Source organism: Propithecus coquereli, unplaced genomic scaffold (assembly GCF_000956105.1).
Source record: "Propithecus coquereli isolate 6110/MARCELLA unplaced genomic scaffold, Pcoq_1.0 Scaffold108, whole genome shotgun sequence".
Taxonomy (NCBI): domain Eukaryota; kingdom Metazoa; phylum Chordata; class Mammalia; order Primates; family Indriidae; genus Propithecus; species Propithecus coquereli.
Genome location: NW_012134747.1, coordinates 2,866,098 through 2,879,536, shown reverse-complemented (window position 1 = coordinate 2,879,536; position 13,439 = coordinate 2,866,098). Strand labels below are relative to the sequence as shown.

At 37.4% G+C, this 13,439-nt stretch overlaps 1 protein-coding gene across 1 annotated transcript; it reads left to right on the top strand.

Annotated features, from left to right (window-relative positions):
* Positions 1 to 1,491: 1,491 nt before the first annotated feature.
* PDK4 (pyruvate dehydrogenase kinase, isozyme 4) lies at positions 1,492 to 13,021 on the top strand. Its single transcript, XM_012647859.1, has 11 exons — positions 1,492 to 1,842; positions 2,888 to 3,029; positions 4,261 to 4,332; positions 5,092 to 5,276; positions 5,439 to 5,525; positions 5,968 to 6,045; positions 8,017 to 8,093; positions 9,835 to 9,933; positions 10,130 to 10,240; positions 10,543 to 10,656; positions 11,581 to 13,021. The coding sequence occupies exons 1-11, from the start codon at positions 1,713 to 1,715 to the stop codon at positions 11,722 to 11,724; spliced, it is 1,239 nt and encodes a 412-aa protein (XP_012503313.1). The 5' UTR covers positions 1,492 to 1,712; the 3' UTR covers positions 11,725 to 13,021.
* Positions 13,022 to 13,439: the final 418 nt, after the last annotated feature.

Sequence of the window (13,439 nt, the reverse complement as noted above, 5' to 3'; positions counted from 1 at the left end):
TGTGGATTGAAGAGGAACAAAATTGATGCTTATTAGACATCCAAGTAGAAAAGTCAAACAGGCAGTTGAATATAGGAATCTGGCTCTTGAGGGAGAGTTTGCACTAGAGATAGAAAATGGAAATTAATTCTGTGACTGAGTGAGATCTCCTAGGGAGAGAGGACAAAGAATCAGAGTGGAGCCAAGAATCACCCATGACTTTCAGAGTTGCCTGTTCTGCTTATAAATGCAAGGGCAGGAGGCCAAAGGGATCTTTTATAACAAGCCATCATTTTAACGCCCCATTAGTTCCCATTGCATTACATTCCTAACCAACTCTCTCATTCTCAGCTTCCCACAATGCTGTAGCTTCATTCCCTAGTCCCTTTACAGTGTGGGGTGAGGGGAAGGAGGTTAGGATTGAGACTTTTATGACAGGGTAATGTGTTTCAACCACTATCATTAATTCAACAAATATTAAATAGTAACAAAGCAGGGTAGGAACCACAAAGATGCATCAGACACGGTTCTTACTCTGCTCTCTCAGGGGGAGAAGTGGTAAGGAAGGGATAATATAAGAACATAAATAGCTACAGTATAATGCCATGAATGACAAAGGCCATATTTGGAAGAAGTGGGGAGAAACAACGAAGGACTCTTGGAACAGTTTATGCTGGACACTTGAGGGTAGAACACAATGTTTTAAGCAAGATTTGGAACAAGTACATTTCATACAGAGGGACAGAGTGAACAAATCCTCTAATAGAATAAAAGGAAGGTGAGTCAAACTGACAAATTGATCCCTTTTTTATTTTGTTTTTAATTAACAGAGTTAAACCTAATGGAAAGAATGTATTACTGGAGAGAAACGAATTGATGGCCTTTTATCACCGCAGGAAAGAATAAATGTGTTTGGGCAACGCCTCAAGTCTCAGCAGAAGGAACTTCCAGTTCCTGCCCTGTGCTGTTCTCTTCGGAAGAAAAGGGGGAGTGGTGCGGGCAGAGCGCTGTAGGCTGTTTATTCCTTTCCTGCCCAATGGCAGAGAAGCCCATACTTTTGAACGCAGCTGATTGGCTACTGTAAAAGCCCGCTCTGAGCAAGGACTAATGAGCACTCGGAGCCCAGATTTTTGGAAATAGTTCCTGGCCAGGAGTACGTGACACCGAGGCAGCCTCGGATTGTAAACAAGCACGAGTCTAGGCGGGCCCCCAGCCCACGCGACCCGGGGCCCTGTCCCAAGAGGCTGATCTCTAGCCCACGTTGCCCCAGATGACCGCTTCAGCTTTCTCTTCCCTCTTCTGCCAACACTTTGCCCCGTCGGTCCCGGGCACCGGTGCCAGGTCATTCTGTGGTCGCCGTGCCAGGCCATTCCTCTGGGACCGCGGTCGGGGGGGCGGGGCCCAAAGTTCTTTCTCGGAGCTGATTGGCGCGGCCCGGAGTTCTGGATGCGTCTCGAAGTCCCAGTGACTCCTCCCGGTTGGGGTTGGGGGGAGAGTGCGGGGAGACAAATAAAACCACGGGAGGCGGCGGGTCGTGACCAGAGGCAAACTCGAGTCTCGAGCCACTGCGCCTCAGACCCACTGCCCTGATCCTTCACCCCGCGGCACCTTCACCCCAGCCCAGGCCGGAGCGCACGAGCCCGCCAGCGCACCTGTTGTCCCTGCCTGGACCGCCACCCGGGTTCTGCCCCTCAAGCCAGCACCAGCCCTTTCCAGGCCGGGTGGGGGTCAAGATGAAGGCGGCCCGCTTCGTGATGCGCAGCGCCGGCTCGCTCAGCAGCGCCGGCTTGGTCCCCCGAGAGGTCGAGCATTTCTCGCGCTACAGCCCGTCCCCGCTGTCCATGAAGCAGCTGCTGGACTTTGGTGAGAGGAGACAGAGGACCCGGGAGGGAGCTCTGGGGCTGGGGAGCGTCCTTAACTTTCAGTTCCCGAACAGGGAGAGCTGGGCTAAAACATAGCTAAAACAACTGGGGTCCACTTTGCTGCTAAGTCCTGGAGCCTCGACCCCGGTACACCTTGCCTTTTCCTAGATTTGTCTACTTTCTGACAGCTATGTCTACTACAGGTCAGGGCCACCTGCAACCATGCTGATACTGGATGGTCCTGCCCAGATCTTCTAGTCAAAATACTTTTGCTTTCTTTCAATCAACATTTAGCAATGAACTAGAAAGTTTATCCCCACCTTCACAGCACAGTACTTCTTAGAGAAGATTCCTAATATTATAAACTAAACTCAGATTAATAGATTTGATCCTTTAGCCACCTTCCACCCTTCCACAGGATACATCTCTCTGCATTCCTAGCAGATTTCATCTCTTTACCATTATAGTTTTCCATATATTTGCATTACTGCTGAAAATACTTTCACACTTGCTGCATTGATCTTATAAGGAAAGTTTCAATGGTTTGAATGTGATATTATTTATCACTACTCTGGAAATGACACAATTCCCATTCCACCTTCTTATTCCCCCTCTCGGATTTCTTGTCTAGGCTCATTAAAGGATGTTGTGTCATTGATATTGTAATGTTGACTGAATCATGCAGTCTTTTACGAATATTGAGAACTGTGGGATATTCTGCCTTCTTGGAAGTGAGTCCTGTTCAAAAAGAGAAAACAATAATTCTCCTGTATTGGTCAGTTTTTAAAAGAAAGAAAGAAAAAAAAGGAAGGAACAAAAGGAGGAAAGAAAGAAGGAAGGGAGGGAGGAAGGGAGGGAAGGAGGAAGGGAGGAAAGAGTCAATGAAGATAACTGCTCCTGAATTATCTACAAACAGTAACCCAACTGAGAGTGAAATATAATTTTATAATATATGTGTGTGTTCGATATTTAATAGTTAATGTTATTTAAATGTATCATTTAGACATACATTTTTCCAAAACCTAAATAAATTTCATTTCTTATAGGTTCAGAAAATGCATGTGAAAGAACTTCTTTTACATTTTTGCGACAAGAATTGCCTGTGAGGCTTGCCAATATCCTGAAGGAAATTTATATCCTCCCTGATCGATTAGTAAATACCTCTTCAGTGCAATTGGTTAAAAGCTGGTAAGTGATGAACTATTTTGAAGTGTCTAGTTTTAAAATAGTTACCTGAGTATGGCTTCTTATATTATATTAACATCATAATTGGAAAACAGGTGGTCTGAACAGTAAATACATTTGAAAGATGTAACAAAATTTTGTATTAATTGAAGGTAAGTGATCATTAAGGGAAGTTATAAAGCTATAAACAGACATTTTTACCCTGAAAAAGCTGATTACTTTACAATAAAATTTTGACTTCTAGAAAAAATTTGAAAAATAATTGATGTATGCAATTTTAATTTTCTACTTTAAATAGTAAAAGACAGATCCGATTCAAATGACTACTATTTAGGGAAGGCCTAATCTTACTTACGAATTGATTAATACAGTGGGCCCTGGGTTCAGATTCTGCCTCTGCCTCTTCTTGTTGTGCAATCCTTGACAAGTGTCTTAAACTCTCTATGCCATTGAATTATTATCCTCCATCTGTTATTAAGAAGAGTTAAGCATATGCCTCAAAGGGATGTTTGAATGTAATTAAATGAGGTAATCCATTTAAAGAAAGAAACTTAGACCAGGACCTGGCACACAGCCAGCACTCAGTGTCAATTTTTACATAAGAATCTCATTTTACAAATAAGGTTATTGATGCTTAGAGAAGACAGGTAACCCAAAAAGGCAGATTTTTGGAGAACAGAGCCAGGATATATGCACAGGTGGCAAACATGCATCAGAGGCTCATCCTAAACCACTTACTGCACAGCTTTTTGTTCACTGATTCATTCAAGAATTGTAAGTATTATATATCCATAAGACAATTACAATCTGAAGCATATATTCAATCTCTAGTATTTACTGCTGTATTCAAGACTTTTACTCCCCTGTAAGTAAATATACTGGGAAAGAATAAAGTTTTTCATAAATTTTAAAAAGTTGTTTCTAAGTTTTTTTGCTAGAAGAAATGAAAACATTTGCCAAACAAAACAGAAAACTGAATACTGACCTGAATACTGAATACGGAAATAATTAAAGAAACATTTTGAGGTAGATTTTAAGTTAGAAAGTTGAGGGTTAAAGGTTGTAGTATTTTAAATTTTTTAAATCATATTGTTTTCCAAATGTTCTCAAGGAAAGTTTTAACTTTAAACATAATGCTTATTTTCTCTTTTCAAATTATTTGAAAAAGGCATTCTATTTTCAGCCATTTCTGATTATTAATTTTAAAACCTAAAGTACAACTGTTGCTTTATAGGTATATCCAGAGCCTGATGGATTTGGTGGAATTTCATGAGAAAAGCCCAGAAGACCAGAAAACTTTATCAGAGTAAGCTCTATGCATTGGAATAAGTATTTAAAACTTTGACTATTTCTAGACATATTCCTAAGATTTTTTTTTAGACCTAAATTAAAGGAGTTCAACCCTGAATAATAATATATTACTACCCCATTACACATGACAAGTTTTGGCTTGTTGGTTTTTTACAAGTGAAAGAATACAGCATTGAAAATGATGCTGAGTGTGAACAAATGTAGAGGACTTGTTTTTTTTTTTTTTCCTGAAGGAGATCTATTTTTACTATAAATTTAGTTAAATAATTAGATGTGCAGGGGGATTTACTATTACATAATTATAATACATATCAATGTCATTGGAGATTAAACATTGTCTTTCAGAATAACTGACAGTTTCCAGCTACTTAAGTAAGACTCTTTCCTACATCTGACAAGAAATTTTGGAAGTTTTTTCACAATGGCATTCTTGAGTCATCTCTAGCATGATGATATTAAATTTTTTTTGAAGACAAGGCTTAATGAATACCTATAATGAATGCATTAGTCACAGAGCTAATAGTTTTACAAGTAAGGTAGAAATAAAATAAATTTGTTTATGGAACTATCTCCTCTACTGTAGTGGAAGAATCTGTAGTGAGAGCCCTAATAAAGCTTCACCCTAACATTTTATCATTGGAGTTGTTTAAATAGGTAAAACAAAAAGTGCTCTCACCTTCTTTGAAGTAACCTAAGAAATATAAGTGAATGAAATTTATTTGAACTTTCACTGACTACAAATGTTTTGGCTTAGCTTTGTAGATACACTCATCAAAGTTCGAAATAGACACCATAATGTCGTCCCAACAATGGCACAAGGAATCATAGAGTATAAAGATGGCTGTACAGTTGACCCAGTTACCAATCAAAATCTTCAGTACTTTTTGGATCGATTTTACATGAACCGTATTTCTACTCGGATGCTGATGAACCAGCACAGTAAGTCAGCTCATCATGGTCATGATGTACAGACATGGGTATAGATAAGCCATACTATAACTACATGTTTTATTAATTGGTGGGTCACATTCTTTCTCAGTTGTAGTTCTAATCCTTACCCTTATTTTTATAATAATATTTTTTGCTTTTATTTTTCAACAGTTCTTATATTTAGTGACTCACAGACAGGAAACCCAAGCCACATTGGAAGCATTGATCCAAACTGTGACGTCGTAGCAGTGGTCCAAGGTAATTTCTAGATTTCTGCATTTCCTTAATTGAAAATGTACAATATCTGATGGACATAAGGTCTATAATTGATGTGGTGGTGAATGAATTTATATTCACAGAATGTTCCACTTATATTTTTATAAATGCCATCAGCAAGGTTCTTTGCTTTTGAGAGTCAGGAGTATAAACATTCATTTAAAATATTAAAACTCCAAACATAAGTGATTAATATGTCATGTTTTTATATATTGTATTTGATCTCTGAAGTCCACATATTTCTATTGCTAAAAATACAACTTAATCTTTTCTTCAGTAAAATATTTAAAAGGTGTTTTTTCATATACATAAACCTATACTTTAGTGAATATTGTAGATTAGACTAGTATACACAGTGAAAATCGCTTGAGAACTGTACTGGACATAAGTTCACTTCACTGATGAAAAACAATTTCTATTCCAGATGCCTTTGAGTGTTCAAGGATGCTCTGTGATCAGTATTATTTAACATCTCCAGAATTAAAGCTCACACAAGTGAATGGTAAGGTTAAAATATACTTTAACCTATGGAAAATTCAGTATTCTTCCAGTATAATTACTTTTTGTAACTATAAAGCAACTTCTGTATTCTCTTTTTCTTTTCTGAACTTGCCTAGAATTTGTACACATTTTTTCTTTGAAGCCAAGGTTCTTTTTAACTACCTCAACTAGGAAGCTCCGATTGTGCATATTCAGTTGCTAATGAGTATTCATAAAGAAGGGTTTAAACAAATTATTTGGAGTTTATGGTAGCAACTAGGTTCCAATATCTGAGATCAAGGAAAGATTACTTACTGCACAATATAAGACATAAGGAGACCAGAAGTAGGGTGAACCACTTAGAAGTGGTTATACCCTTCTAAAGAGGCTAACGAGTTTACTCATACGACCTGGAAACAAAAATACTTTGAGTTGCACTGTAAGAAATAAGCCAGTCAAAGAAGGACAAAATACTGCATAATTCCACTTATAGGAGATATCTAAAATAGTCATACCTACGGAAGCAGAGAGTAGAATAGTGGTTGCTAGGGGTTATGGAGAGGGGAAAATGAGAAGTTTCTGTACAGTCGGTATAAAGTTTCAGTTGTGCAAGATGAATACTCTAGAGCTCTGCTGTGCAGTATAGTGCCTGTAGTTAACCATACAGTATTGTAGGGCTGGGCGTGGTGGCTCAGGCCTGTAATCCCAGAACTTTGGGAGGCTGAGGGCAGGAGGATCGCTTGAGGCCAGAAGCTTGAGACCAGCTTGGCCAATATCCAAAGACCCCGCCTCTGAAAAATAATTTAAAAATCAGCCCACTGTGGTGGCACATGCTTGTAGTCCCAGCTACGTGGGAGGCTGAGGCAGGAGGATCATTTGAGCCCAGGAGTTTGGGGCTGCAGTGAGCTATGACTGGGCCACCACACTCTTTGTCTCTAAAAAGAAAAAGAAAAAGACTGTACATACTGTATTGTACACTTAAAAATTGATTAAGAGGATCATGTTAAATGTTCTTACCATCACAATTAAAAAAACCTACACTTTAGGTATACTACTGTTTTGGAAGCAGAACATAATTCAAAAGCTTCAACTCTGACAATACAAGGTCTTCCCACATTGACTGAAGTGATTACATGATGAGTGAATACAAGGCACTGTGTTCCTCCTATCCCATTCTGTTCTAGAAGATGGTTGCATCTCAAAACAAGACAGTATACATAAATTGGAATAACCTTCTTTCCTCTTAAGTAAACATCTTTCCCAAGTTATATTTATACAGGGACAATTTTTGTTAGTGGTGAGAGTTGAAATCAAGTTGCTCAAATTAAGAGTAGCCTAAGTCACAGATTAGGAACATGCAAATGTAAGCAAATACTAAACTAAAAATAGGAGTATGAATAAAGATTGAAAAACATCTCTAGACATAAACAGTGTTGTTGCATAATACTTGTGGATAAACTGCTTGAACTGTTTGGTAAAATAAAGAGAGGATTGTGCTAGACCTTGTGTTTTCTGATTCAAACTTTGCCAAGGCCTGGAACACTGAAGAATAATACTTTCATTTTCCTTTTCAAACAATATTATGTTTTTGTTTCTTTGTTTTCTTTAGCCTTAATGAAATTTAAGCATATTTAGCATGCAATATTTAATGTTTGATAAAAAAACAAGAAAAATTAGATGTATTGTTTTACCATTAATTAAAAATGTGAAAATTATAGCCAGCATTAATTTCAATATTATAGAATAAGCACAGTTTTTTTTTCTATTTTAAACTGCATATAATTTTAACCCTGAAATTGTCCAGTACATGTAATCTAAATAAACCAGTTATATTTCCTGTTTAAGTGGGACAGTTCTAGGATAGGACTTGAGAGTGGAGAAGACCGGGAATATTCCAACCCTGTTTATATCCAAAATATTAATCAAATAGATATGGAGATTTATTTCAGTGAAATATTTGTTTCCCAAATCTAAATGAGTTTATTTTTTTTAGGAAAATTTCCGGGCCAGCCAATTCACATCGTGTATGTTCCGTCACACCTTCATCATATGCTCTTTGAACTATTCAAGGTATGATACTTCACAGTGATTGTAATTTTGTCTTAAAGAAGTTCACTAGTTATATTTTCATTTTCTTTATCATTCTCCACTAAACAGAAGCCTCAATATCTTCTCCCAGGAATGCTCCTTTGCTCCTAAGAAGCTACACAGTGTTTAAAAGAACACATATAGTTCTTTGTAGCATCAACACGTATTTGAGAATTCACAAGATGATTTACAATGCCCCAATGCCTTAGAGCCCAGGGGATATTCCTATTATTTTTCCAGTTGTCCGACAATGCACTACTCATTCATTCATCCATTAAGATAGGTCATGGGTTAATGCTTCAGTGAATGGGGCCTTGTTACCTCCACCCCCACAGGCTGGTCCAACTCCAAACTCAAAGAGGTTCAGGTCCAGAATTACTGTGGGTGGCATGGCCCCATTCGGAGTCTAGAACGTGCTCAGGCCACAGTCAGTTCCTCCAGTGAATGACCTACTTTCAGGTGCATGTAAATCACCTGGGAACTTTGTTAAAATGCAAATTCAGATTTAGTAAGTCTGGGCTAGGGCCTGAGATTTTGAATTTCTGGTAAGCTAACAGGTGAAGCTGCTGGTCCACAGTCCACACTTTGCACAGACTGCCTATAGAGCAGTGCTTCTCTTGTTAAAACACAGATTCTCCACCCCAGAGATTTTGATTCTTTTAAGTCTGAGGATTTGCATTTCTAACAGGCTCTCAGAGGATACAGATGTTACTGTATACAAATAATCCATATACAAATAATCCAATCCTTTCATGGGTTTTAAGACCAAACTAAAACTCTGGACGTAAACCAAAAAGTAGAAAAGCACCTGAGGCTTTGTGATGCTTCCCAAGAAAGGAGGAAGCCTAAAAAAAGTGAAATCTGCCTCTAATTCTGACATAGCTCTTCAGAACTTACTGTTTCCTAACTTATTCTAATATTAGTGCCATGAGGTATTGATTGTACTACAAACATCTGATCTATTTTATTTCACTCCATCTAGTGACTAGAATTTAATACTATATAGAAACCAGAAAATGTATAACCTACCAGAAGGTAGATAGAGAGGAAAGTCGGTTAAATAAACTAAGACTTTATCTGTATGATATTCAGCCAATAGCTGAAAACTTGTTTTAGTTTGTTCTGTGTTAAAGAACAAAAGATACTTTTTTTGTTGATTTGATTGATTTTTAAATTGAAATGATCTAACTCATAGAGTTATTTTGCCATGATTGGTAAAAGTTAAGATGATAATCAAATGCAAATTGAAATTTAATTCAGAATCATTGACTGTCCTGTTAAATAGTAACAACCTTTTCCCAACAAGTTTTATAAAAGCCAATAAATTGGTTCAATGATTCACTGCTGATATGTTATGTAATAGTCTTTGGTGCTTGGATGTAAAATGTAATGGAAAGACAGAAAAGGGAGAGCTAGGAAATGGACTATAAAAACCAATTTCTACATTTAAATTAAGCTTACCAATAAGAACTTGACAGCTAGCAGAATTGTTTTTCCATCAGACATTACTCCCAGGAGCTATATTACATGGTAAATGAATATTTTTCGTTATACATCCTGCATGACACATTCATAAATGGCTATTTACAGAGCTGTTTTGCTACTATTTTAAAAAATAGGAACTTAGAATTACCCTCTGTGCTGCTTTTATTTTAAACATAAAAAACATTTATTGTCCCTCATTCCTCTGCTATTGAATTCCTTATGGTTTTGTTTTCTTTAGAATTCAATGAGGGCAACAGTTGAACACCAGGAAAATTGGCCTTCCCTTACACCAATTGAGGTGATTGTTGTCTTGGGAAAAGAAGACCTTACAATTAAGGTAACCATTCTCTGTTTTTCTTTTGGGCTCTCTTGAGAGAATTAAAAAGTGTCAATAATAATAAAGCTCTCGGCTTCTGGTACTTGATCCAAGTCATGTATACCAGTTGGCTTTTACATGAAGGAAAGATATTTTTACATAGACAGATGCACATTGTTTTTAATGTGTGGTCTCATGACTTGTTTGTTTGCTTAAGATTTCAGACAGAGGAGGTGGTGTTCCCCTGAGAATTATCGACCGCCTCTTTAGTTACACATACTCCACCGCGCCAACGCCTGTCATGGATAATTCCCGGAATGCTCCTTTGGTAAGACAAATTATATGGCTAAATTCATCCCAGCTACCTAGTTCTAAATGTAGAGCAAGGATTACTAAGGAAGTGTTCAGGCAAGTTAATCAGCTTAGTTAAATTAGGCATGAGGGATATGAGAAAACATGATAAAGCAAGCTAAAAATGGCAAGTCAATTCTACAAGGGGTCTCTGGAAGCAGAAGGTATCTATTTAGGTTGTAGGACATCAGTATCAGTGAGGGTGATAACTTCTTCCTGCATTTTGTATTGCAACAATCACATACACTTCTTTACCAATAACTGATCTTTTCCCTCTAGGCTGGTTTTGGTTACGGCTTGCCAATTTCTCGTCTCTATGCTAAGTACTTTCAAGGAGATCTGAATCTCTACTCTTTATCAGGATATGGAACAGATGCTGTCATCTACTTAAAGGTATCTTTTGAGTTCAATAAAGGGAATCATATCAATCGTATTTCTAAAACGATTGCTTCTTTTACAGCCCTGAGTTCTGTGGTCCAGAGTGAATTCCCCAAACTGAGTTAATGCAGATAATGACCACAAGTCATTGTATTTTCTGTTTGAGTGTGTGTATATATATTATCTAATATGGTGACTTAAAAAAGAAGACATTAGGCCATGCTACCTGCCTCAAGTGAAACAAAATTGTTCCCCAAGAAGTACATTGCCAAAATTTCAGAATGAGAACATGCTCGTGTGAATTTTTTAAAGCAACTCCTCTTGGCATCTGTGAGAGTAGCTGTACTTTGTTTTACTTCAACTTGTGGGAAATGTATGCTAATGATGTCCCAGCCTTAAAAACAACAGATACCAAAATACTCGAGACTTTAAGCAAGGGAAAGGAAAGCTGACTGCTCACAAGCTGCCAGTGGGATGCCACTCATTTCCTGTTTGAACTTTAAAACTTGGCACATATTTTTTCTATTTCTGATAAATCCTCAATTTATTTGTTAAAATCACTGTCCTGATTCTGTTAATCATTTGCCAATGATTTCGACTGAAAATATGTTTACAGATGTTAGTAACTAAAACATTAAGCTTCCAAAGCTCCCATTTTGTGCATTGGAATTATTTGCCAAATAGCCTTTGAACATCTCAAATAGTTAATATGTTCATTCCTTAAATGGGCAAAAACTTTCAAGGTTTTGGGAAAGAGCCTTTTAATAGATTAATAATATCAGTGTGGGCTCTGGTGAGCTCTTATTACTTAATCACTTAAATACATGTATTTGAATGTTTTAATACTTACCTCTGAATGTATTTTGAATAATCCCTTCAAGTGCAAATTGTGCCATGTATAATTTCTTTTGTATGGTGTTTTTTCCCTTTTTCTTTTAGGCCTTATCTTCTCAGTCTATAGAAAAACTCCCGGTTTTTAACAAGTCAGCCTTCAAACATTATCAGACGAGCTCTGAGGCTGATGACTGGTGTATTCCAAGCAAGGAACCAAAGAACCTGGCAAAGGAAAAAGTGGCCATGTGAAGAGGGACACTCAGGACACTTTACGGGATCAAAGTGGGTCTGCACCAGTGCTGCTTCCTGAATGTTTGTGTGTGAACTTTGCTTCCTCAGAAACAAATGCCAGCACCAAAAACTCCTTGATTGGAACACTGATCCAACGGGGAATGGAGCTCCTTTCTGTGATCCAGGAGAACATAGTGCAGGACTACAGGAGTTAACAGATGGCCAGCTCCTTAGGTAGAGTAGCTCATCAGTTCATATCAAATCTTGAAGAAGAAGTAAGCCTCAGTTTTCCATCTTTTTATCAACAAGAATGGGAAAGGGAATGAATGTGAAGATATAGGTTAGCAATTTCAAAAGATTGAAATTGCTTTTAGGCCTCCTGGTGACATCAAAAGATATTGATATTCATTGAATATCAAAGTATCAATATATCAGCATTTTCCTGCCATGCAAAGGATTAGAGCTCAATTTACACTATGTGATTAGACATATGAAAATGTACATTTCATGTGTATTTATGTGCTCTAGGAAGGAAAGGCTGATAACTAAAATAATGTTCACTCTGAATGAAAAGGAATGAGTCAAAATGTTTTATTCAAAGTTGCAGCCAAGGCCTTGTGCCTATGTAAAAACTCAGAAGAAAGCCTCTTCTGATAAATAACAGGTGCTTTATTATGGTACTTTTCTTGTTCACACTTTATGCAATAAGTGAACATTTATCATCAGGTGCCTAGTCTTGGGTGAATTGTTAAATGTGCACTGAACTCAGGATGTTGGGTATTGGAGAGAGAGAAGAATTGCCAAAGTGACAGCAAAATATCTCGTACCTTGCTTTGTTTATAAATGAAACGATAGATTGGAAAAAAACCAATGTTAGGGAAAGAAATCATGTATTCAGAACCTAACTCAGTAGGAAGGGCTGTTCTCTACCCTGAAGTGGTGGTAATCCAAAGACATCCATTTTCTGGGCTTAAAAAAGATGTATTTTTGATATACTTAATTATATTCTCTACATTCCAGGATTAACATGTCTGTAAAAAATTTTCTGATTATCCAATGGCTCAAGAATTTTAGAATTTAAATACTTATTGGAGCATTTTTTATATAGCCTGGAAGTAAGAGGTTTTCATGACAGCATGCTTTCATTTGTGAGTCATTGAGACTGAGAGCTAATGAATGAAAGCTGTAATGCATATTTTGGGTACTTTGGGAGAGTTAAGGTACAATATGCAGGTTGACAGGCCAGTCGTGCGGATTACCCTTAGAGAGGAGGAATGAAAGGAAGAAGGAAGGAAGGAAAGAAAGAAAGAATCAAAGGAGACAGGAAGAGAGGGAAGCAGAAGGCACCTTTTTATTTTCCCCAAAAATTATTTCAAAAAATTATCTATATTTTCATGGATAAATTATTGGCAGCAGGATGAACTGGTGTCTCTCAAAGCAGTGGGGCTTCTTTAAATGGCTCTTGATCTTACAAGAGAATAGGTTTATGAGATAAACTCATCTGCGTGAAATTAATGTTTAAACCTGTATATAGAAAGAAACTAAGATTTTCTGCATTGTAAAATAATTAGTGCTCTTTATATGTTGAATTTAACATTTATGTTTCATTTTGTGATGGCCTAGTGTTGTGGTGCTGCTAGTAGGGGCAATAGAAGCCTGAAATATTTATTGTGGATTTCAGATTTTGTCATCAGAATTCCTAGATAGTGGCTTTTCTTGATGGTGGGACTCCA

What these genes read in the sequence shown, in the direction of transcription:
- PDK4 (XM_012647859.1), top strand. Translation starts at nt 1,713, where the DNA reads ATGAAGGCGGCCCGCTTCGTGATGCGCAGCGCCGGCTCGCTCAGCAGC. An exon ending in CGTCGTAGCAGTGGTCCAAG is followed by an intron (nt 5,526 to 5,967) that starts GTAATTTCTAGA and finishes TTTCTATTCCAG; the next exon opens with ATGCCTTTGAGTGTTCAAGG. An exon ending in ATGCTGTCATCTACTTAAAG is followed by an intron (nt 10,657 to 11,580) that starts GTATCTTTTGAG and finishes TTTTTCTTTTAG; the next exon opens with GCCTTATCTTCTCAGTCTAT.